The sequence below is a fragment of the Opisthocomus hoazin genome, chromosome 12, assembly GCF_030867145.1.
Source record: "Opisthocomus hoazin isolate bOpiHoa1 chromosome 12, bOpiHoa1.hap1, whole genome shotgun sequence".
Classification (NCBI taxonomy): domain Eukaryota; kingdom Metazoa; phylum Chordata; class Aves; order Opisthocomiformes; family Opisthocomidae; genus Opisthocomus; species Opisthocomus hoazin.
The window spans coordinates 3,688,574-3,714,004 of record NC_134425.1 but is presented as its reverse complement, the minus strand read 5'-3'; the positions used below and the strand labels follow the sequence as shown (position 1 = coordinate 3,714,004).

The 25,431-nt window shown below is 52.4% G+C and overlaps 1 protein-coding gene across 1 annotated transcript in view; it reads right to left on the bottom strand.

The window, feature by feature from the left end:
• Positions 1-1,978: 1,978 nt before the first annotated feature.
• LOC142362801 (zinc finger homeobox protein 3-like) overlaps positions 1,979-25,431 on the bottom strand; it is a 65,496-nt gene continuing 42,043 nt past the window's right edge. The window contains exons 2-3 of the mRNA XM_075433413.1: positions 5,688-8,452; positions 1,979-2,133 (exon numbers count right to left, since the gene is read on the bottom strand). Coding sequence (XP_075289528.1) covers positions 1,979-2,133; positions 5,688-8,406 — 2,874 coding nt within the window. The 5' untranslated portion in view covers positions 8,407-8,452. The remainder of the gene's footprint in view (positions 2,134-5,687; positions 8,453-25,431) is intronic.

Here is a 25,431-nt window from a genome sequence, read left to right as displayed (position 1 = left end):
TTATTTAAGAGAACAATATCGTGTACTGAAACTCGTAACAGAACTTGTACCCGAAACTGATTCCCACAGACAGAGGAGATTCAGTTCCTCAGCTGGATTTTTAAAGTCTCCCTGGGAGTCTCCCTGCTCCCAGTTTCCAAGCTGGTTTTACTCTCTCCAGTCTCCCGTACATCTGGACAGCAGAGTATATGTGTAAAGCCGACCATTTTCAGAGCCAGACTCGCTGTGTATGCTGGATCCCAGCTGATGATGGTAACAGCAATCACCACAGCAGTCTTGGCCTCAACAGCAAGCTCAGCAGAAACACCTCCCTCCTCTGAGCAGTTCCCCATCAACTCAGGCAGGTCCAACCAGCATCGTTCAAGACAAACCTCCTATGATGCTCCTGCTTGTCTCTTTCCTCTCTAGATTTGCTGCAACTGCTCATTCCTAGGGAAAATCCAGGAGTTTTGAAATCTGATGTGTCAGCACCATGACACGGGTGGGCTACTTGTACAGTTCAGTGTCAAGTTTTAAACTCCCTTTACATAAAGAAAAATATTCAAAGAAATAATTAAGCAGCACAAAATACAGTCTGTGTGTATAAATACTATATATATAAAAAAAAAATCTCACCACAGTTGGGAGACAGCAAAAAATTCTGAGAGAAATAAGATGGCAATGAGTGGGATAGCACCGTGTGAATGGAAGGTATGCGGCTGCTTAGATTTATGGCAATTCGTACCTGATTGTTCATACTAAAGCCATTATGGGATGATTAGAGAAAAAGGTGAAGCTTTAAGTCCAGTGAAAATCAATAGAAACGTCTGGAGCAATTCTGCTGCACGAGCGAAAGGACTATTTACTGTATCCGGAGCTCCTCTCGGGTTATAGCCCACAGGGTTCAGGCCAGCGAGAGGAGGAGGTTGTGAACAAGAGATGTAAGTCAGGGAAGGGAAGACGATTACAAAGAAGACACAAAACGGAGGGGGGGGGGGGGGGGGGGGGGGGAGAGTAAAGAAAGCAAGATGGCAGTCATAGGCCAAATACTGTCATATGAAAACCTGCAATGCATGGTCCAGCACACGCACGCGTCCGCAGGCTTCTCTTCCAGCCTCGAGCAACACTTCGCTTACAGATCCCAGCATCAATGTACACAGAGTGTAAGAGCACAGAGAGAGCGGCCCTCTTCCTCCAGCCCCTCCCCGCTCCATCCACCAGCTTCTCGACGTCAGGATGAACACACCTCTCCGACAACAGCAAAAGCCTTCAAGTGCTCATGAAGAATCTCGGATGAGTTAAACTGCTTTATGAAAACAGTCAACAGAAGCGTGGCAAATACCATCTCGCACCATGTTTTCACGGTGACTACTGAATTGTCGAGCAAAAGTATATTTAACACATACGCAATGCTGTCAGACATGCAAGCCCCCGTAAAGCACCTTGACATGAACACCCACTGGCCTAAGGCATCACCAACCACAGCTGCTATCAGAACGCAGGCTGAAGAGCTGTACCCACGCAAGTGAGACTGGGTCCCTGAGAAGTCTGAGCGCTTCGTCTCCAAAGATCACAATCCACTGTGGTTCAAACAGATTTTCCTTTGTTCCAGCACTTGGGCAATGAAGGAAGATGAAGCAAAGCCAACTCTTACCTATAGAGCTTCAGGCTGGCCTCATGCCTCGAGTTCACTGTGTGAAGACGCAGCTTCTCTAGGCTGTTGGTGTAGTAGTCGCAAGCATTGCATTTCAGATGTACCGGATTCCCAATGGCCACACACTTCAGCCTCCATTCATTGGCCTTGCCACCCTCCTTGATATGTGCTACCAGCTGGTATTTCTGCACATGCTTGTCCGTCTTACAGTGCAGTTGGAAGTTTGCCTTGAGCTGCGTGTTGTAGCGGCACAACTTGCACTGGTACGAGTCCCCCATCACTGCCTTCCACTCGTCTTCAGGGAGGCTACGCTCCACATTCATGTGCAGGCCCAGCATGTCCAAATTATCCGCATAGTGAACTTGTTGCACACAGCACACTGGAAAGAGCTTCAGCGTACGGGTCATTTGTTTGCGTGAAACTCTCACCCAAGTTCATTAGCTCCTCAGACACCAGCTGTCCACCACCTAACCGCATGTCCAGGGGGATCTCTCCACCCACTGCACGAAGGTAAAAAGGGGAGAAAGAGGTCAGAAAAGCTGATTTCTTTACTTGCCAGAAGAGAAGCACTGAGCAGAAAATACGCTGCTCTCAGTGCAACTCTTGCACCCACCAAATGCACAGCAAAAGCCAAGCAAAGCTGTCCCTTCACTTATTCCTCTACACTGCTGCCACAGTACCACATCTGAAGGAAAAAGCAATTGCAGACAGCGCGTAAAGCAATAGCCCTGCTGTCCTACCTTCTGAAGGAGAAGTATCCAACCCCCTGCCCATTGAAGGTGGCAAGAAAAACACATACAAAGATTCAGGGGAACGAAGAAATCCTTCGATACCACATTCATAGTCTCGAGGCAATTTCAAGAACAGCGTAACACTTATTCTGTTTTTTGTTGCCTACCTGTGAGAAGCAAGAAATGTTACCTCACGCAGCAGCTGAGCACAGTCCCTGCCAAACAAAAATTGGTCAACAGGCACAAGTCCAAGGGATGGGAGTATTAGTTAGGTCACCCACACTGCCGGCGGAAGCGGCCAACGGTGCAGAACGTGGCAAGTACAAAAAATAATCTGAAAAGTGCCACTCCTGCACTATCAGATCTCATCTTTTGTCCAAGGGTTCAAAATGGTGGACAGCCTTGTAAAAAACAGTGTTGACAGACACTTTGTCCGCCCCAAAGAAAAGACAACCACTATTAATAACGAGGAGTGCAAGAGCACGGTCAAGGAAAGCCAGCAGGATGCTTACTGTCTTTAGTGTCACATCTATTCTTCGATCTAAGAGCTGAACTCTTTTCATGTCGCAGTAAATGAATGCAGCAAGTTCTTATTTACATTAGAGCACTCTGAAGACGAGGACAGAGAGTCTTTCTATTTTTTAACGTTAACTTTTCAAGTCAAAGCACAGAGACCAACCACCAGCCTCTTCCTAGGACCTTTGCTCCACCCTGCTCTCCTTTTCCATTTTTAAGACATTTATGCTCCTCCTGCAGCTTTTTGGCATTTCACCTTGATCTTGCGTCATAGCTCAGCTTAACTATCTAATTAAAGGAGCCTTCAGGCCAACAATTACTCAGTCAACCAAAAAGAGATATTTTACTTCCTTAACTTCTAGTTTCCTATGTTTCAACCTACTGAAGCAGCCAATGCTGGGAAGATGCTCAAAGTTCAGGCAGAACCGTACCAACCTTTCCGAAAACATACAACCACAGCGGGTGCAGACCACTGCTTTGGGCAGTGTACGTGCTACCACCTTTCCTGCAGAAATGCACATACCACAATGTTCATCACGGTCCTAAGCAGGATGAACTACAACACTAGAACCTGACTGCTGAGCTTGTCAGAGGAACAGCACCTCACTGTCACCAAGCCCATCTTCTGGTCACACAGAGGAGAACTGGTTAGAGAGGGAAAGTCCCATCTGCACGCACTGCCAGGAACCTGTCTTTCCATCAAAACAGTCAATGATCTTTTTTCTTGATCCACTCTATCCCTCCTTGCTATGGCAGAATTAGACCTTCTGTACAGCTACTCCTGCATACCTGCTGACTAAATATCCGAAAAACAGGGAACCCACCACTTGTCTTCTGCGGTCTGTTCTCCTAATTGTAGTGATTTTTCTAAGCATCCCTTTTAGGAGATATCCTGAAATCCTCTCTTTAAATCAGTCTCCCCTGAACACATCACGCAGTAAAAACCTAAAAGCAGACTCATCTGAATTATTAATATTCTTCTACTCAAATCTAGTTTTGGACTGAAGTCTAGAAATGGGAAAAATCTGCTTCATTTCTAGCAAAGTTCATAGCGTGTGTATATGAGTCTAAGGAGCTGAGCCCGTGTCAAGTGCTTATTGACATGGGAAGGGCCTCCCTCTGCAATCCTCAGCTCAAGATTTGCAACCGTCAAGTACACAATTCACAAATGGCCCCCCAGGCCAGCTCCTACACAGTCAAGGCCTTGCCATGCACTTTCGGATGCTTCAGTTCAAACACTCCCAACTTCTCTGCTGCCGAGCGCCCCGTGCTTCCCCCAGGAGGGGCTACAAGGCCCATCAGGGCGCCTTCCCAGAAACCCACCACGGACAACACCGTAACTTCATACGCTACGAGCTACGTTGCAAATGACTGTCAATCCCACCTGCTGGCAGCTGGGAGCTACTGAAAACACACTAAAAAGGACTGTGTCCTTCACCTCCCAAAGACGCACGCTGGGACACAGGGGGAGGGCAGAAAGAAGATAATTAATTTACAGTCACTTGAGTTCCTTCGTTTTCTTTTTCATTTTTTGAGTGTCTTGTGCTGTTGTTCTCTCATATGACTTTCACGTCCTTCTGGACTACCACTAAGCTGCACTATGAATAGCTGAAGGAAAGGAGAACATGCACGAGACCAACGAACCAGTCACGGAGCGCACCAGTAACAACAGCGTCGACGGATGGACGAGGTGAGGGAGGGCAGAGTGCAGCAGGGAGAAACCAGTTCGGAGGAAAGCAGGGAATGCAGCAGATTTTTTTTCACTTACTTCCCCAAGGCACTGTGACAAATTCTTAGTGGCACCAAAACGTCAGTGCCCGTCACGCCTGAAGCATGCAGGGCCCTGCCCTGTGCCAGCTCTCGCCCGGCAGCGCTGCGCAGCCCCAGGACGCCGGGAAGGACGTGCCCACTGCCAGCGGCTGCTGCTGGCCCCGGGCAGCAAGGGCTTGGGAGAGGAACCCAACAGGACCTGACCCTCCACGCCCCCCTCTAAGGCTAAATTCTTGGGCTAAATTGTGTGGGGACAGGCCGTGCCCCCCCAGTGCCAACACGATGAATGCGCGTTGCGAGGAAAAATGCATTTGGCAGTTCTTTTGTGTTCTTGTCATCTGATGAGAGAAATCATCTTCTCTCTCTCTAGCCATTCCCCTCCAGTTTAATAACGCTCATCCAGTCAAGCCTCAAATCTTGTATCTTGTGCTGGCACAGGAGGAACGCTTTCAGCTCGGTTCCTTCAGCAGAGGAACACCATCCTTTCCACCGGATTCATCACAGCTCTCAAACTTGCCTAGTTTTCCTTCTCAGGGCAACAGAGCATGTAACAAACCAACTCAACATCTGCCTCGGAGAGCGCCAGCAGCTGCTCAGACCCTCTCACAAAGCCACCCACCAAACTCCTCGCATCCCTTGCCACACCAAGGAAAAACCATTAGGAAACACTGGAGGAAGGATGCTTTCCACAACGAGGAGGAACATTTAATGCATGTCAGCAATAATCAGTACCTGCTGTTTTATTAGCTCCCTACCAAAACTCTTAGCAATTGTACCAGAAAAGTAACGTATTTTCCCAGGATGAGGAAAAACTGGTCTGGGGGAATGCAGAAGAGAGGTCTCCACTGTGTAGTCTCCATCCTTGACCACCACACAAAGGCAACTCGCCGCATCGTGGCTGCCCTGCGCGGCAGGGCATGGAGACAGAAGGAAGGGATTCGGCACGCAGCGCCCAGTCCGTGCACCAGAGTTTTACGGTCACGCAAACACAATCCCTCCCTTCCACACGGACACGGTGGAAAACCCTTCAGCCTCACCTAGAGACGGAGCCATCGTTGCCATGGGGTTGGTGGGATCGAGCTGGAATCCGCCCATCATGAACTGCGCATCTGAGGAAGTGCTGTCCATCTTCAAGTTGGGAAGGTTCATGTTCTGCGCCAGGTAGTACTGGTAGAGCTCGGCCTCGGCGGGGGACGGCAGGCTGCCGAGGCCCAGGTGCCGGTTGTGTTGGATTTGGGACATGTTTTGCTGAAGCAGCATCATGTTGTGCATGTGCTTCTCACTGGTCATGTGAATACGAAGGTTTCTAGCTACGTTGGTCTCATAGTCGCACACCTCGCACCGCCACGTAGGTTTGGTTTTTGGTTTGGTGGGGGAGGGGGCCCCGCAGGTGCTACCGATGTTGGCGGCCGCAGCCGCCGCGGCCGCCGCAGCCGCTGCCGCCGCCCCGGCGGTGTGGCTGAAGACTTGCTCTCCCCCTCCGTTCTGCAGGTTTTGCATGTTGTTGAGATGCTTGTCGGACTGCATATGAATACTGAGGTTGCCTTTGGTAGTAGTGGAGTAGTTACAGACCTCGCAGCGGAAGGGCTTGTAACCACAGGTGTAGCTCTCACCCCGTGCCAGCCGCGGGTGTGGCTGTCCACTTTTGCAGTAGACACAGGAGCCACCCGGCTCGGGATGTTTCTCCTTCATGTGCGCCTCAAGCGTCTGCTGGTACTTGTAGTGCCAATTGCACTTGGGACACTTGAGTGTCTTACATGAGTTGCGAGAATGCATCATAGTCATGTGGCCACCCAGCGACCGCGAGGAGCCCAGGACTGTGTCGCACTTTGGGCACTCCACGCCGCTCCCCGAGGGGCACTCCCCACCCCCAAGTTCACAGAGGGGGCCAGCATGCTGGTGATGGGAGATGTAGCTCCCGTCCTCGCCCTCCGCGCTCTCATTTGGTTCTGGTGCTGTGGCATTGTCTTTATTGGCACTTTCATCGATAAAGTCCAGCCTCCTGCTGCCCTCTGCCACGCTGGCTCCGCCGCCCTCATTGTTAAAGCTTAAGTGATTCCTCCTGTTTGCACCATCAAAGACAAAGGAAGAAGCAGAATTAGAACTAGTAGAAGCTGTGCCCCGCGACAAGGTCTGGAGCACGTTAGGCATTAAGGGAGAGTTAGAAATGCTTTGGTTTGAGAGAGCAAGGTCCTTTTTGCTGCTGCTGCTGCCGCCGCCACCGCCGCCTGCCACAGCCCCGGCGTCCTCCTGGGGCCGCTCCTCCAGTTCGTCCTCCAACTCGCTCGGAAACAGTCCTTTGCAACCCTCATCATCCTCGTCTTCTTCCTCTTCCTCCTCCTCCTCTTCTTCCTCCTCCTCCTCCTCCTCCACCTCCTCCTCCTCCTCCACCTCCTCGACCGGCTCTGCCTTTTCCGAGAGGCTGTCCTGGTCGCCCCCCTCTTGCTTCTCCCCCTCTGCCACCCCAGGGTCCTTCCCCTCTGAGGATTTGGTGGGACTGGGAGCCAGTGGGCCCAGGGGGACTGAGGTAATGGGAGTCTTCAGAGCCGAGCTGGTCAGCCCGCCCAGGTTGAGGAGCGCGCCGGGGGCCAGGACGCCTGCCGGCGGCGGCTCCGCTGCGCCGGCTGCCCCGGCCTGGAGGGCCTGCTCGCCTTCCATGCGAATGCCACTGAATTTACCATAAAAACTGTGTCCAGGGCCTATGAGGTTAGCTGCGGAAACGAGAGGGTGCTGAAAGGTTTTGTTTTTTGGTTCCAGAAAGCTGACAAGGGGTTCCTTGTCCTTGCCAATCCCTTGGATGATAGCGGAGATGTTCTTATTGCTAAGAATTTTCCGCTCCTCCTCACTCAGAGTCATTCGGTGGTCGTGCACCGCGTGGGTCACGAACGAGCGGACATACCCAAAGGAGAGCTTGCACAAGAAACACATCAGGATGGGCTTCCTCTTCCCGTAGAGCACAAAGCCATCGAATTTGGACAGATCCACATTGTTGGGAACATCTTTGGATACGCAGGAGCTTTTGGCAGAACCGTCGCTGTTCAGGTAATCCTTGTTGCTTTTGTGTCGCACATCGAAGACGCGGAAGCTGTGCAGGACGGGGCTGATGCCCGCCAGGGCTGAGGTATTCGGGAAGGCCTGGTCTGAGCCCTCAAACCACTTCCCGAAGGATGAGGCTATGTGGAAGGTGTTGATGATCTGTGGGTAGACGGGAGCGGCGGCGGAGGGCTCTCCCTGCTTGGGCAGAGAGTTCGGGAGCAGCGAGGGGAGAGCCCCGGCGCCGCTGCCGCAGGCGGCCCCGCTCTGCACCAGCTGGCTGAGGCTCTCCACGATGTAGGCCGAGCCGTCCGGCTGGTAGACGATCTCTCCGGCCAGGTTCTCCACGTCGCTCTCCTCCTCCCCGTCCTCGCTGCTCTCGCTCCCGCTCTCCCCCCTCAGCGGCGGGGCCGGGCGGGCGCCGGCGCAGCGATGCTCCATGTAGCTCTGCAGGCCGGCGAAGGAGGCGGCGCACTGGCCGCAGCTCACCTCCTTGCCGGCGGGCTCGGCGCCGGGGCCGGCCGCCGCGCTGCTCTCGGGGACGCGCTCGGGGAAAGGGACCCTCAGGCTGTCCAGGGGGCCGCGGCTCTCGGCCGCGGGCTGCTCCATGCTGCCGGCCGGGTCGGGGAGGTGGGCGCTGTTGAGATCAGTCCATTGCTGGTGCTGAGGGATGCCGCACCCATTGTCCTTCCCGGGGATGACGGGCGAGTCACAGCCTTCCATGGCAGGGCCGGCACGGAGCGCTCATTGCACCCGGTATGGCTCGGACCTGCGGGCGGGGAGAGAAGGAGAAAGGCAGGTGAGTCAGGGAGGCGAAGACCCCGTGGTTCCCGTGAAGACCCTGCGCCTCAAAGGCCGACGACGCCGCTTCTCCGGGACCGAACGGGAGGCGGCGAGGGCTGGCATCGCAAGATGGGCTCCGGGAACAGGCAGCCCGGCCTCAGGTAATGCACCGCTGGCAACGAGCGGTGGAAACACAACGGGAGGAGGAACGCAAGACGCAAATCGAAGGGACCTGGAAGGGGGTGAAAAACTCCCCCACCACCTTTCCTGACGAGGGGCAGGCAGATTGCAGGACCGGCACTGCCACCCCCAAGGCCTTACATCTTCAGAAAGCAAACAAAAAAACAAAACAGAAAAGCTTTTGACACAGAGTCGAGATGCTACAACCAAACAGTGCTGGAGCTTTAAAACTTTTACAAAGCTGTACTCTGCAGCTCCCTCGGACAGATGCTGCTGTTTTCAGGTGATTCCCTCCCGTTCGCGGTTCGGGGAGCGCAGACCCAGAGCGACCACACGCGCACCTCCGTGGCAGACCACGGGACCCAGAGCAACTCACAGAGATCGCAGAGTAACGGCGCACTATGCACAGGAGATTTAATTGCTGTGTTCTGGACAGAGTTTGAATGGAGAGAGACTTTCAGAGAGAAACCAAACAGGAAATTCCGGATCTGACAAGGGTCCGTCCCGGGGATGGGACCGCGCCAGCCCACCACGCTCCAGGAAGTGCCCAGCAACCCCGCAGCACCCAGCCTCTGCGCGGACGGCTTCCTCTCAGCCCTGGAGGCAAACACCCGATGCAGGTCCCAGAGCAGAAGGAGGGACACCCCACTATTTCTGTTCCACCGAATACAACGAGACCTGGAGATGTCCCGCTGGCTGCCAGGCAGCCGGCGAGCACGCGCTGCTGGGCACGGCCGACATCCAGGGCTCCCCACCGCCTCCAGCCCCTTCGCTGCACCCTGCCAGCGGCTCCTACACTTGGGTCCTAACCAAGCCAGCTCGGCGGGATGCGTCTTTCTAGAGATTACAGACCTAGGAGATTAAGCAGCGCTAGGGTTAGGAGCGGGAGCATTGTAATGCAGAGCACAAGCTGCAGGAGACCGCCCGTTCAGCTGCAAACTCCCAAGAATCCCATCTGCAGAGCAGCATTTCTACAGTCTGCTTCCTACAGAGAGCTCCGGCACAAGCCACACGGGAGGAAACACCAGCAGAAATTAAAGCACTATTACCTCATCTATAAAAGCGATTTCTAACCTGTGGTCCACAGACTTCCTCGGGTATACAGATACAAAACATCCACAGAAAACAACCGTGGAGAAACCGCGCGAGCAGAGGCCACCTTCACCACGTCTGTACAGCCTGTGAGCCAATACACAACGTAAGACTCCTGCTCTAGATCTGCGGTCACCAACGGCACACGGGGATTTTTCCACAGGATTTTATCTTCTACCAGCTAAACACAAGCACCACGTGGCCGGTCAGACTATTCCAAAGCTGAACACACGCTTGGGGAGAGTTTTTGCTAGCACCCTGTATAAGGGGTTGTGGGGCAGGGTGGGTTTTAATTTGACAATATGCTGTTACTCTTAAACTAACTCGGCAGGATTTACTCTAAATAATACATTTAAAGTTATACACATTCTTCTAAATCTTTCTTTAAACCTCTCTCATTTACCACACTTTTCTTAAAGCTGCTCTTAACTGAGCATCCTCTGAGCAGCTGCTGCTCCAGCTCCCGAGACACTCCAAGCAGTGCCCAGCGCGGCAGCTCTGGCTAGACCAGACCGCGAGTCAGGACCCCCCGCCGCCCATTCGCAGCAGACTCGGGTCCGTACCAGCCGACACCTCGGGGGTTTACGGTCTCTCCCTTCAAAGGCTCCAGCCACATCATCACCCTGCTGCTGCCCTTGCTCCCTTTCAACCGAGACTATTAGTGCTTTGACAGCCTGCACTGCTATATAAACCTTAAATATTATAATCATAGCTTGAAAACGTTTCCAGTGTTCTCTAGCTCAATTTGAGTCCACGAGACAGGGAAGACCCTGGCAAGCTCCCGCAGACGGACACCAGCCCTTGTCCCCACGCATCCACCTGCCCGGCGCATGCTGCCCGCAACCATGCCAGCGCCCGGGGACCTGCCGTGGCACCGATACTAGTACTTCAACAACGGGGGAAAGAGAAGAAAAAGTACGAAGAGAACTGAAAGTTTGCCAGAGAACACCTGATGGGTTGCAAACCACAGCAGCACTGAATGAATCCCCTGAATTACTTCAAGCAAAAAAAAAAAAAAGGAGCAATATTCAACGTCATCTTTTTTGCTGGTTTCCCTCATTATCTACCAGTTTATTTTCTTTTACAACATGAAGCGATCCATACTTTTTCTGATTTGCCTTCACATGTTCATATTTTCCCTTTACACTGTTTCCTGCGTAATTATGTGTCTGTAACGGCAGATGCACGCACTCCTGTGCGTGTCAGCTCTATGCACCTTCATACGCCTTCCCTCTTCCCAAGCCCCTCTTCATCCACACCAATGGAAATTTGTAACTTCTGTGATATTACACATCACCATTAACACCAGTACGTTAGAATAGACACGATCCCCCTCGGTGAGAACAGGATCTCCCATATCCTCCAGATATTGCAGTTCCTTCTGGGGGTTACTCCTGCACCCTCTTTGGGTTATTTCATGCCTTCTGACGCCCTTTCCCCTGCCCTTGCCAGCCTCCCGCTGCCAAGGAAAGAAAAAGCTCTCCCTGCTAGCACCAGAAAGCACTCCAGCAGTTAGAGGGAGCAGGGGGGCGGCTCTCCTGTCTGTCCTCGCACCAGCAGCAACGCTCCTGACACCCAAGCAAGGCTCCTGGGCCGTGGGAAGCAGAAGTGGGACAGGATGGAAGCAAGGCAGATCTCCCACACTGCTGGTCGTCAGACTGGGATCCTGGGCATGCATCTCAAGGTATCTGGGCAGATATTTGTCCTATTTTACTTCTGATGAAGCTTGAGAAAATGTATTTACAACTGCCCGTGAAGGTAGAAAGCAACATTTCTCAAAGCAAGTGTGGTGAGGACGCCTATGGAAGGACACAGAGGCGCAATGGTTTAACGATCCAAAGCGTTCACACACAGTATTACCATTATAGCATTTCCAGTCCCCACCTTCCTTGGGTTCTGTGCCATACGCAGCTGTCTTTGTGGTTGCACTGGGAATAAATAGTGATTTGATCTGCAATAAAAATAACCTGGTGCACTGAGTGGAGTAAGAAGAGTACCATGATCCTGTTGCCAAAAGGCTCAGCCTTCTTAGTCAGCCAGTTTTGCTTACCTTAGCTAAAACGACACTTCAACACCGCGCTGTAACAGCCCTTACTCGCGCCAGCTCTCGCCCACTGAGCGTTTGTCCTTAGCTCTGTGTTTTCCTTAAATTGATCCCAGATCCTTCCATGTGGAGGCTGCATGTTCACCTTCCCACAACACGACGCGCTCTCTCCCTCTCAGTGCTACCTTTTGCGTTGACAACTGCAATCCAAAATTAAACCAAAACAAATTCACATCGGGTGAAAAAAAAATTAGTAAAATAAGAAACTCTATAAGCCCTGTACTTCTGCCAGGAAAAGTTTTGGGAATACCTATGCAGACTTCAAAATGCGACGTGGAACAGCAGCACCCTGCAAATGCTTTTTGACAAAAAGCCGTCAGTTTGCCAGCCCAGCTCCCGCGGAAACACAGCACGAGTCTGAGCGTCTCCACCATCCAGAACTCTTGACTGGCAGGAAGATGCCTGACTGACAGTTGGGCCAAAAGGGTTAGCGGGGCTGACGGGGCGGGAGGGTTAACAGCCTGATTGGAAAATCAATGTAATAAATGCTTGGTAAGTTACAGGAACATGCGGGAAGAGGAGGCCGCGATTGATAAAGGACTGCGGCTTTGATGCTGCACTGGGGACTTGTTTATTGACAAGAAAGCCAATCTCTTCTCCCGGCCAGGCCAGGCCAGGCAAACCTGCAAGCGCTCACCAATTAATTGGTGGGCTTTTCCGCCTTGGGTTCTTTAACATCTCTCCCCCCACTTACTCCGAGTTAACCAGCCCAGGACGCGCTGCTCCCAAGGAGCCTTCTCTCCTCTCCCGCTCCTCGCCATGGAGGAGCCTTTCCTGGGCGGGTGGAAGAACCCACAGCCGAAACACGGCCTGCTCTGTCCAGAGCCCCGGGACACGTGCCAAGCCCCTACGCAAACCCCAGCTTTTCTTGCCTCTTCAGCTCATCACCAGCGCTATTCCTGAAGAACCATGCTGAGGGAGGAAGAGGCACAGAAATATTTGTTTCTATTTGCACATTAACTGCAGATATCGTCCCTTTAAATTGAAAAGAGCAATTTCCTCGTTAAAACAAAACAAAACAAAAAGCAGGAGTACGATGTAGTTCGTATTTACAGGCCCTGCATCCTCCTCCATCCCAGATCACCCTAAGTGACCCGCATGGGACAAGGAGAGCCTGCGAGGACAGATGGACGGCCGCGCTCCACACCTCCCGTCCTCTCTGCTTTGTTTATCAGCCAGTCAATAAGAAAAGGTAGTTCTTACTTAAGGAGGCAGAAGTCAACTTGTCAGGTCGATCAGCACTCTGTCTGTAAACATGGTTTCCCGTAAAATCAATGAACTCCAGTTACAGAGAGAACAGCCTGAGTGCCGGAGACTCCCCGCGCTCCCACCGCCTCGGCGGCGGGGAAGGGCTCTCCCTGCTCCCGTCTCCAGCCTCGCACCCCACCGCTGCTCCCACCGCCGTGCCTCCGGCACACCGCCCACCCGAGCCCCTGCTCCCTCCCCGCGGCATCGCAGCCCCTCCGCGCGGATCTGGGACCTGGCTGGAGGAGCGTGGGCATCGCAGGGCAGGGAGCGCTCCATAAAGCAGGAGCAGCCGCCGCAGCGGTCCAGAGCTGAGCTACGCCGGGGCGGCACGGTGCTCACGAAAGCACTGGGCCCCATGCCCCGTGCTGTCATCGGGAGTTTCCACTAACCACGGCCGGCGGTTTGCAGCCACGCTCTGTCCCAAACACCAGTGGGGCCAATCCCCGCGTCTCCCCCTTTCACCTCCCTCCAGCCCCCAGCCCCATCCTCACAGGGACACGCGTGCCATCTTACAGCACCTCTTCCATCGCCGAGGAGTGGCTGGGGCTAACCCACCGTCCCCCGCTCCCGGGGCAGCCCCTGGCCGGGGACACCAGGCTGCCTCCTCCCCGCAGGGACCCGCGGCAGGGAGGGGAGGGGGGGTTCCTGCTGTTGCCCAGGCTTCCCGAGAATTAAATATGAACAGCCGTGCTGTGTAATTTTAAATTGTTAATTAGCACAGGGTTAATTAGGCGGCCCTTTCACGAGAGGCTGTTTGGCAGTAAACCAAGACTGGGAGCAATGAGGAAGGAGGAAAACAAAAGGAGAAAGAGACAGTGAGAAACTGTTCCCTCGGCTAATGACCCACACGGCACCATGGAAAAAAAGGGTGCTGAGGACAGGGAAAAGATACAAGCAGATGCATTACATCCACGGCCATTACCCTGGAAGATACCCAGCGAGGCAGCCCTCCCCCTGCCTATTCCCACAGCCGCACGGCGGAGAGAAGTGCTCGGCCCTGTAATGAGCAGGGTCTGCTCCGTTGGAGCATCCTGGCAAGCAGCAGAGCCTCCAACTCCAGCCAGCTCCGAAGCTGCTTGCCACGGCTCAGCTAAAGCCATGGCTCATGCAAACGCTCACAGTCAGAAACTGAACTTGAGTGGTTCCTGTCGGAGAAAACTCCAAACTTTGTAAATACACACCTGGCTGTTGCGCCAACAGACGCTCTATAAATCAATACAATAAACACAGGCTGAGGGACTACCCTAGATTAGCTCCAGCACAGGTGCTGGTGAGTCAGCGGGGAAGCGGAAAGGGACAGAGGCAAGAGGACAAAGACAGCCTGAGGACTGGAGGTGGGCTCCGATGCTCTGGGCACACCCCTCCTCACAAGCTCAGCTTGGCCTTTCGCAGTGTCCTCAGCAGGACAGAGCCTGGCAAGCGCTGATGTTCAGGTCAGCCAAGAAGCTCCGGTCTCAGGACCGGCACTCCATGACACTTGTTCCAGCCTAAAAACTAAGGATGGATGCACCAAAGGTGACCAAGCAGCCAAGCAGACTTCATGACCCCTACGACCAGGTATGTTCAACGCTCCCGAGAGCAGGAACTCCATGAGTGGGGATGCAAAGCAATTACCACGTCTGTCTGGAGCGGTGACACCACGAACCCGGAGCACCACAACTTTCTGTGTCGCTTCCCCGCGCCTGGCATGCTACGAAGCACTCTCATAACACTTCAGAAGTTGCATATGGAAAGACATGATACAAGTCATTACCTAGCATCAAGAATTCAAAAATTAAGGAAGAACAGAATGTATGTTGCCAAAGCAACTTTAATTTTGCTCCTTTATGCATATGCATTATGACACTGCCTTTAATTACATGATCACACACTGCCTCGCTTAGTATGCGGGATGGTCACATAAAGGGGTAAAATAAGGTTGCATGAGCATGTTGTCACTTTATAAGACTTTTACAGCAGCTGTTATCACACAAATATGCGGTAAGTCACTTCCTAGAATAGAAAGATCTTTTTAAATTTCCTAAGCAACAAGGGCTGGATATTCAAGCTTGGTAGTTTCAATTCCCAGTTTCATAAAATGCTTTTATCTTCTAACTTTAACAGAAGATGCAGGTTCCAGCTCTCTCCCATTCATTACAGTGCTAGAAAGACTGGCAGGTAGTCTTACTACTCAGGGAAGTGTTGAGGATTCTGCAACAGGACTTGAAATATTAGGATAAAATGGTACTTATGGGCCATAATTTAAGTGTAATAGTGAATGCAGATACATGGCTTGAAGAACAATTTCTAGTTGGGGGTTTCCATCAGCATTTTGCCTCGGGATTCCTCTTACACCATTCCTAACAAAACCACCTCAAAAATATTGATGTTTACTTGCCAAGTTCAACATTTTAAAGAAGAAATTATAAACTAATTTTCCTCTTTCACATAGCAAGTCACATCTTGCACCCTTGCAAGCAAGACCAAGTTGTGTTTTGGCACACACCTGATCACAGTGGAGTTGCCTCATCAACAGATGTGGTTTGCTGAGTATTCATAACGAGGTATCAGTCTTGCCAAATCTTGAACAAGCTCTACATCAAGCCTTCTTCCTCTTCTGCGGTTAGGCTTTACCAACCAAAAGCCCAAGCTCAGTTTTGACTTCTAGGGTTTCTCTGCAGACACTGCTCAGTGCCAGACCGCTGTTTCTAGCTGGACACCTGGCCACGTCCAATGCCACTGCACCAGGAGTGGAATTCGCAAGCCAGCCCTGCCTGCTGGTGGAAGAAGGATCCAACCAACATTGACCCATGGGTTCCAACACCTGTTGACAAGAGTCCCAGGGCCGCAAGCCCTCGTGAACTGGTTTGCTATCCTGGCAAAGCCAAGAATTCATAGAATTGCTTAGGTTAGAAAAGACCCTTAAGATCATTGAGCGCAACCATTAACCTCACACTACCAAGCCCACCACTAAACCACGTCCCTAAGTGCCACATCTACACGTCTTTCGAATACCTGCAGGGATGGTGACTCAACCACTTCCCTGTTCCAATGCCTGACAACCCTTTTGATGAATTCGCATGCCTCTGTGGAAGCCCCTGTAAATCCTGCATGTTTTCCCTTCTGAGAGATTCTAGCCAATGGATCTTGAAGGGCCCAAGGTCCCAGAAGAGAACGAGGCAGCACACAGTGGTCTACAGAAAGGAAGGACCCATCAGGCACCTCAAAAGGACAGGACGGTCTTCTCCCAGCAGGAAGACAACCACATGGAGGGCTTGCCTTTGGCAGCCAACAGCGCTCCAGCACTGGCATGCTGACAACACAAACAAGCGCTGCACTGCGCACGCTCATTAACAGGAGAGAAAATGCAAGCGCTCGCTTACACAGAGGCTCACACGCCTAGGCACAGCCAGCTCCTCAGATCTTCACAGGATCATTAGCATAAACAGCTTTTCAAGCAGCAGGAAGCAAAGGAAACGCTGAACAAAACAGGACTGAAAGCTGTAGGGCTCGAGCACTTGGCATGAAACTTAAGAGAAAGGGGCTCCTTGAGAAGGTGAACCTTCCACATTATCCGCATTTTTCCCTCCGTCCTTCACACCAGCTCAAACCGAGCCAATGAGAGCGCTACAAGATCCAGGCAGCTTTTCAGAAAACATTTTGTTATGAACTGTTCTTCCAAGTTTGCTGATCCCTTTGAGCCAGCTACTGTACTACACATGAAAATATTTATATAATCATCAACCCACTGCCATTGAGAACAGAGTAATCCAGAGGAGTGCCAGAGGGTTTTAAGTGAGCAGCTGGGGAAAAGCGCGTTTATTCCTCCAGAGAGACTCTTTGGAGTGAAAGTATTTCGCAGCAGAAGTAAACTAGCTTAAGTCGCGTTTCTCTTTACAAAACAAAGCGAAGCACTTGCTTGGTTCCTGAGTGACACGGCATTTACATGCCCCCAGGACACGGAGCTTGTTTGCAGGTCCTGCAGGAACCTCTCCTCTTGTGTGGGACAACACAGAAGTTTCAGATTTTATTTCCACATTGGTTTGTTTCAAAACATCACACATTCCACCAGCCGGCAGTTGCGCAACTCGCCCCTTTGCTCTAACAACTCAACGTTTCTTGTCAAATGCTGTTTCCAGTCTCTGTTGTGGACAAATAACTACACTTGCATCTGGTTCGCATTTTCAGTGCACTGCTGTTGACCTAACTCCAAACCTAACCCAAGAGCTGTTGAGGACAAACCGCCTCGCTCCATCGCACGGACTCCGCCGTCCCCCGAGCCCCCCTGTGCCTTAATGCCTCAGGAAAAGGGCCTTGCTGTTCCTCCCTCTCGCCACACTCCGCAGCCTGCCCTTTCCCCCTCCTTCGTCCTCGCCTTAGCAGCCTGTCCAGTAGCTCGTACTGGTAAGAGCTGCCACAGCTCCACTGGGGCCGCCTGGTCCATCCGTACGACCTCGCACTAGGCACCACCTACACCCATCTAACCCACACAGACGCTCATTAAGAGCGAAGCCCTGAATCGTTGCGGGTCTCAAACGCCACAAAGACACACATCAACAAATCCAAGATGGTATTTACATCGCCAGAGCACTGTTTCTGAACCCAAGAAGAAAACGCAGCCTTTATAGTAAGACTACAGGATGCAAACCACAGCAGCGACTCCTGAAAGTGAGGGATCCCAGCTGGCTTTTGCGGCTCTGCCGATGGGTCACCCGCCTCCCGTCTTCCATCGCTCGGCGCGCTGAGCGGCACCATCCGGCCAGGAACACTCGCGGCATCTGCACTGCTACTCCGAGAGCCAGCTCTTACACAGCACCACCACTAAGCTCCATCCACCCCTGCGACACGGCTTCAGGACCAGGCACGGCCAACCTTAGGTGCCCCAGCCCGAAAAGCTCACGCTCCGCTGCTAGACTGCGCTCTCCGAGCAACGCTCTTCGCACATCGGCTTCACGCGCCTAGGGAAGAAGTCCTGCCAACGCTCCTTCCTTCTGCTGATTTACCCAAACAACATGTGCGTTCCAGACTAGTGTCAAGGGCCAAGCAGAGGGTAAGAGTTAGACTCATAAGTCATGCAGATCTCCGCTGCCAGGGCTCAGATCCAGTCCTTGTTAGGAAACAGATACGCTGCCTGGTCCCGGGCTCGGCCGCTCCTTCCCGCCCTTCGGGAAAGCCGACGCTTTGAGCGCGGAGAGCAGGCTCAGCGGCATGAGGTCATTCAGTAACCATTCTGCTCGCTACTTCGACAAACGCCGTGGCTGCCTGACACATCAGCTCCGAATTACACACTGGGGTTGCAAAGCCCCATTGCAAAGGTCGCCAGGATGTGTCCTCAGATCGGCTGTTCGCATTTTGGTGTGGAGTACATTTTACTGGTCATAGTTTTATCGCTGGAAGATAACCTAAAAACCCCAGAGCCCTGAAACAGGTAAAGAAACCTGCCAGTGTGGCCGGGAAACCTTCCCATTTGGGGTGCTGCTGAGGCAGATTTTAGCAGATCCAAGAGGTCCCATGCTTCTGCAAACAGAGCATCCGCACTCTCATCTGCTACTAAAAGTGTGTCCTGCTCTAGACACCAGACACAGTCCAAGTATCTTCTTCATCTGGTCAAAATAAACCCTTCTGATTGCAGCAACCAACAGAAGTCAATAACTACACGCCGCTCGACGGCTCAAAGTCTCAAGTTCATGCTCTCCTGGTCCCCAGCATGCTACCACTCTATCAGCTGCTACATCCCTGACACATTTTAGAACAAACACATCTCTTGTGAAAGTTTAACCATCCCACAAGGGACAGCTCAGAGAGGTTCAGATAAATTTCGGTTTCAAAGCGCTTGCCTGGTGGGTCTGTACGGATTCTCGGACTCAGCTAGGACTGCGCCTGGGAGGGATGCAGGCACCTTTGGAGACGGGGACAGAGGTCACTACACACACTTCTCCGGACCTCCAGGACTGAAAGCGTTACTCCGCTGCTTGGCCTCTTGCTAATTGTGGGTTTTATTTTTATTTCCTATTACCCTCTTGCACGCCTGATGAGATTATCTTACCGGAACTGACACAGCTGGAGGCTGTAGCCATACATGGAGCCTCTCAGGAGGCAACGCAATTTTATTTTCATTGATCAGAAATCAGCAGGGCAGTAAATGATGGGAAATTCCATTAGGAGAAATACTGGGCCACCAGACCCAACTATCTAGGTACACCCAAATCCCAGAAAGTCCCGTCTTTCCTTAGAGTCCCATCTGGATGCTGACAGAGAGCCATCTTTCTTCCTCCCAAAATGGAGTAAGCTCCTAACGTGATCTCCTTAACCGCTGCTGGCTCTGCCAGCAGCAGCGGCACCGCTGTCAGAACAGCCCCACAGGTTCGCTTAGCTGGAGCAAAGCCTCCGGTCCAGGCAGCAGCGCTGGGCTCCCCGAGCTCAGCCCGGCAGGCTGCTGTGGTGCCGGCACGCCAGCGCATCCACCAGCTCTCCAGTGGTCCCTGCAGAGCCAGAAGCAGCCGAGGGGAGGTCTGGTGCACGCTCCCATTTGGAGCCTGAGTCCCCAGTAAAGCCTGAGAACCTCGCTGCAGAGGGAGCAGCCTGCCTTCCTCCAGGGCAGGGGTCTCGGGGCACGCACTGCGCGGGGAAACCCCTTCCAACACAGCGCAGCGTTGTTACGAGCCCAAACCCATTTCAGCCCAAACCGAGCATCACATTTCAATCCTTTTTTTAAAATACCACAGAGACAGCACACGCGCTCAGCTGCACGTTCCCGGATTAGAATCCTACCATCAAGCCTCTCTGATTAAAAGCTGGGTTTGACCTGTCCTGCTGGTGATTTCTGCACACGCCTAGGCTGGAAGCCGAGCCCTCGGCCTCCCGCAGCAAGGACGGACGAGCCCCAGCAGCAGAGCATGGGTTAACAGAAGCTGACCGCAGCACAGTTGTTAAGGTAATCAATACCAGTGAGATACTAAAGCAGCATAAGCCACATTATTGATTGCCAAGCAGATGATAAAACTGTTTATTATGATAATTGCAGGGTGCCTGCAAAATGCTCCTAGTGCTGTCTTGAGCTTTTTATAAAAATAAGAATTGCCAGGGCATAATCTTCTGTCTGAAGCCCCTCTGAACTGTGGTGAGAGTTCTCCACACTCCACTGCACCAAAACACTAACCCCGAGCCACCCTCACCTCCAAGCCACCTCTTGGATGGAGAAGGTCACATTACCAGGCACAGTTCAGGGGCTATTTATCACGCACACATCCTGTATCGTGGTCTCGCTCTTACACACACCCCCCTATGCTCGCCTTTCGCTGGAGCATCCCCTTCCAGCAAAGCAAGAGCTCAGACACCAAAACCTTAACTTCAGTTCTGGACTCTCCTTCTGACCAGCTGAAAATCAAAACTCCTCAACTTCACAGAGTCACAGAATGTTGGGGGTTGGAAGGGATCTCTGTGGGTCATCTGGTCTAACCCCCCTGGATCACCTACAGCAGGCTGCACAGGAGCACGTCCAGGTGGGTCTTGAATATCTCCAGAGAGGGAGACTCCACAGCCTCCCCGGTCACCCTGTTCCAGTGCTCCGTCACCCACTCCAAAATATTTTCTTCAGTATTTCTATTGCTTTTTTCTCTACTCTGGACTGTCTGCAGTTTCCGACATTGTTTTTAGAAGGTTTAACAGAATTCTTCCCTTCAGGGCCGAAATTATTGTGCAGTGCATGAAGAATTCTTTGGTAGAAGACTGCACTCCAGATGCGCTCCGTTTGGGACATCCGCCTCTGCGTACCACTGGGTATGCGTGCCCGCACGCCGCACCTCCAAGCAGGTGACACGTGGCAGCTTGTCACCCTGCCACCGGCTGCCTGCGAGACGAGCAACCGAACCACCAGCGTACAGCAAGACAGCGTTTTGATTCCGAAGTTGCTTCAAACACCAAGAAGTTTCTCTCGAATGAAACGCAGCGCTAGGCATCAACTGGCCTTCAGAAGATAAGCAAAACACAAGCTGCCGGATTATGTCTCCTCTGGCAAAAGCATCTATTACTTCTCCATCAGCAGGAGCAGAAACGGAAACTATAACATAACCCGGCTCCATGGTGCCACCACTGCCAAATGACAGCTGAAAATGAGTTTAACAAGGGCTGGAGCTCCAGGGTTCTGTCAGCAGCTCTACGGGCACTAATTATGGAATATGGGTCCCATTATCTCCCAGTATGGACAAGGCTCTGACAGCTTCATCTCGGTATTAACCCGAAGGACCATATGCTACGGACTGCAGGAGTACTCAGCGCAAACTCCACCCTTTTGGCTGGCTGCTTTCCCGCAATCTGGGTCACTTTCTCTAAGCAATCACAGTTGACATTTGCAAAATAAACTACACCAGTCAAAGCAATCTTACTACGGGCTGGCCTCAGCCTGGATTAGCCCGTAGACGGTACTTCTGGCTAGTGCCCTTCATTCCTCTTCTTTCTCCTCTTTGTGCCTTCTCTCATCAACATCCAAGTGACCCCCCTACTCCCCAGTGCCTCCCCCCCAGACCCGCCATTCCCTGCTGCCTCCCCTCCATTTAAAAGGCTGCCACTTCCTCCACAAGCATAGTCAGGGAGGGATTCTCAAGCCAAGCTCTTCTTCAGGGTGAAACACAAAACCTTACACATCCTCTCAACCCTCTCACCCTTCCATTGCTGAACCAGCCCCTTTTTTCCAGGCTGGTCCTTCCTGTGTGCATCTGTATCCCAGCAGACTGGTGAGGATGGCGTTCTACCTCTCCGGCTCGCTTGCAGAGCAGTGAAAAGGTTAATGACAGAACTGACAGCGTGAGCAAAACCAGCACTCCAACGAGTGAACACATTGCACCACACAACCACTGCCTTAGAGGCTGGAGATTTGGACACGAGCTCCTAAAACTTATTCCCTCTCACCCCAAAACACTGGTGATGGGCTGCAGAGCCTCATGAAACTCATCACAGCAGTCTCAGAGGGCTTGGGCTGCTCTTTCAGACTCTCATCAGTAATCCTGCATGTAAGCAAGATGAAAACAGTTCTTTCTTATAAAAATCTAGACATGTGAGGAGACCTCCCTCCCTCCCACCCTTAGAAAGGGCCAGCCTCTGCCCTGCCCTTCCCACCAGCACCAGAAGGAGCAGAGCAAACCAGCAGCCAGCGCCAAGCACCAACCCATCAGGTCCTCCAAGACAAGGGACCCTTTGCTGTTCCTAGAAAATCTGCTGTCACTTACAGCCAACACCTGCTGGCAGCTTCACGCCTTCTGGAAGCCGACTTCTCCATCTGAAACGCTAACACACGCCCCTCAACCCTACACGTACGGCTTCCCAGTTCACCCGCGCTTCTCAGCCGCGCAGCGAGCAAAGCGCCAGCGCCACGCGACAGCTCATCGCAGGACACGGTCCGGGGAGCAGAGCCCTGCCGCGAACTCCCTGGGAGATGAACCGAGCACCACCGACCAGACTCACCAAGACACAGGGTGCAGGCACTTCCCTGAAGCCTTCCTGGGATTTATTTTTTTCCCCCCCTCCTGTTCTAGAACAATATTCCAGAAAACAATTCAGAGTCTTAAACAATTTTGTTTTACTCCTCCATACAATCAGAGAACCGAGGGACGTTTCACCAACAGACAGAGCACCTGGACCTTAGGAAATCAAGGAGGACAAGTAACAAACATGAGGCAGTAAATCCTCCAGTCACCTACAGAAAGCTCCACAGAATACCTCAGAATAGCTGTGAGAAAGGCTGTTCCTACAGCACAAGAGCAGAAGTCAAATAACGGTCCTGAAGACGACTACTGAACAGCCAGCCCGTCCTTCAGACACCCACACTTTCCCACTACGGCCTGGAAAGGTCACCACTTACAGTTGGCCAGACCAGGCAACGGGAGAGACAGATCAATCTTTTAAACACGAAACAAAAAACCTCCTAACACAGCAGCCAAGAAGGGTCGATGAAATTTCAAGTGGTCTTCTGTCTTCTGTGTTGTTAATACCTCTGCGCTCAGAAAGCTACTGCAGAAAGCCTCTTAAGCCGGAGACTAACCTTAGCTGAGTAACTCCACGCCCCCCCTGCAAACTGCTTCAGTACTAGGCATGGTAATTAGTGCCGGAACAGTAACGGCAGCTGCTAACCGGGGTGGACCTAGATAACAAGGACTCCCCAGAAAAGCTTGCTGGGGATTGTAACCTATGTACATAGCGTCGGCTCATATCAAAAAAGAGACACAAAACCATGCCAGTTAAATAACAGCACCTTCCCAGTTCCTAATAAGCTACAGCTGAGAAAAAGGATAGAACAGCTCCAAGAGGGGAGGTTTTCCCCCCCGCCCCAGTGTTTTTTTCCCCCCCTTGCAAAACCCATTGCCCTCAGGACAACCGCAGCAGTGACAGAGCCAAGCCACTGGAAGCACTGGGACATGCAGGGCTGAAGTCCTCAACTGACTCTGCTGTGGATTACACGACGCTTGCACCTCACTGCTTTCAGCACTCTTTTCCATCCATCCCATACCAGCGTCTCAAGGCTCCGGCGATGCCTGCCTGCTGCTCCACACCCCGGGCTGTCGGTGGTCCCAGCCTCAGCGCTCCGACCCAGCTCCACCTTCACGCACCCACCCCTCCGCCCTCGGCACCCAAAGGCAGCAGGCACTCAGACATGGTGGCTCTGTCCAGCCCACGCAAGCGTTGTGCAGCACCTCCGCGCTTTATCAAGAACCATCCCCGCTCGTTAAAGCGGAACGAGCCGCCCAGGACCCAGCCCTGCTCCCAGTCCTCCTGGAAACACAGCCCCGAGGACACCAGCTCGCGTCCTCCTGCGGAGAAGCCAGGGACAGCAGATTGGTGCCCCAATACCACTGACTTTTCTTGACAACATCTGTTTTCATTATCACTATTACTTTAATTAGCACTTTACAGCAGCCTTAAGCCCTCCCAGCTGGAGGAAAGTTCTGCTCCTAAATGAACAATTAGAAGGTGCACTAAGGGAATTTTGTTCTCATCTTCAGAAACGAGTTCCTCAGCAGAGCTAAAAGGCAAGGCACCCGGTTAACCGAAACTCCCTCCAAGGGGCATCTGGAGGCACCGCTCAAAGCCCGCAGGTCACCCCGGGATTCCCGCTGCCTGAGCGGGCGACTGAAGCCAGGAACTTGAAATACTGCACTTCAGCATTACTAATGAAGGGGTCTTCACGCTTCTGCCCTGCCTCGCTCGCTGAACTGCCTCCTCTTCCTCACCTGGTCACAATAATTGCCCGGAGAAAAATCAAAGACTTGAATGCCCATTTCACTTGTGGAAGGCCCTGACATAATTTAATTTGCTCCAGAGTTCAGGCCAAATAGAAGCTGAAAAGACGGAGACCTATTAAATGCATAAGAAAATAGGTCCACATGAAGCGTAATTACTAGAAACATGGTCTCCTGATCAAGCGCTTCTCTGAAAAACGGGCAATGAGAAACATCCACAACAAAGCCCCAAGAGACGGCCTCAGCCATTTTCAAGCAAGCAGAAAGCCAGCGAGGTGAAATGTCGAAGGACGCTGTGGGAAAGGGCTGCCCCCCGGGCCACCGCCACCGCCCCAGCGCCCGGGCGCAGCCCAGCAGCAACAGACTCCAGGCTTTAATTAGAAACGAGCCAGGAAGCTCCAGAACTTTTCTGTCGACATTGATCGAAACCACATCTATCGTCCCCCTCTCGAGTTCAGTCAGGGCTGATATTTCACCATCACGCTGCTCCCCAAGCACCCCCGACTCGGGCAGTGCTCAGGGAACCCGCACCCTCGGCACCCCACTCCCACCGAACCCGACGGGAGAAGTGACCGAGACACCTCCCCCTCACCCCTCCCAAGTCCAGGCCCTTCCTCAGATCAGGGGGCCAAAATTCTACAGGAGTTCACACACGATAAAGTCCAAAAGTCTAACGCACGTCAAAGGAACACGTGAAGAACGCGTGAAGCTACCAGCACCATTAATCGCTGTCGCTGCAGTGTCACGACTGCTCTGGCCGCTGCATCCAAGAGGCACCTTCTGTCCTCTCCCTCAGTTTCTTCGTCTCTCACTCAGCTCCGCTGAAGCAGAAGCTGCCCAACAACAGTGCATTTATCACAATAAAATTTATATTTGGAATACAAGGCTTGCGTTAGAGAGAGTATTCCAGAACCATCTTGACAATCCTAAAGTCTGCAGAATGACAAGGCTTAAAATAACACCAATATCATCATTTCGACTCCTCTTTGTAACCCTTTAAGTGACTCGGTTTCCCCTGCTCCCCTTCGCATTTTACTCTTGCTCACAACGTACAGAGACTTTCTCTTCTTCCTCGCAGCCCTTTTCTGAGCACAGAGTGAAATTCCACATCAGTAAAATTCCTTGGTAGAT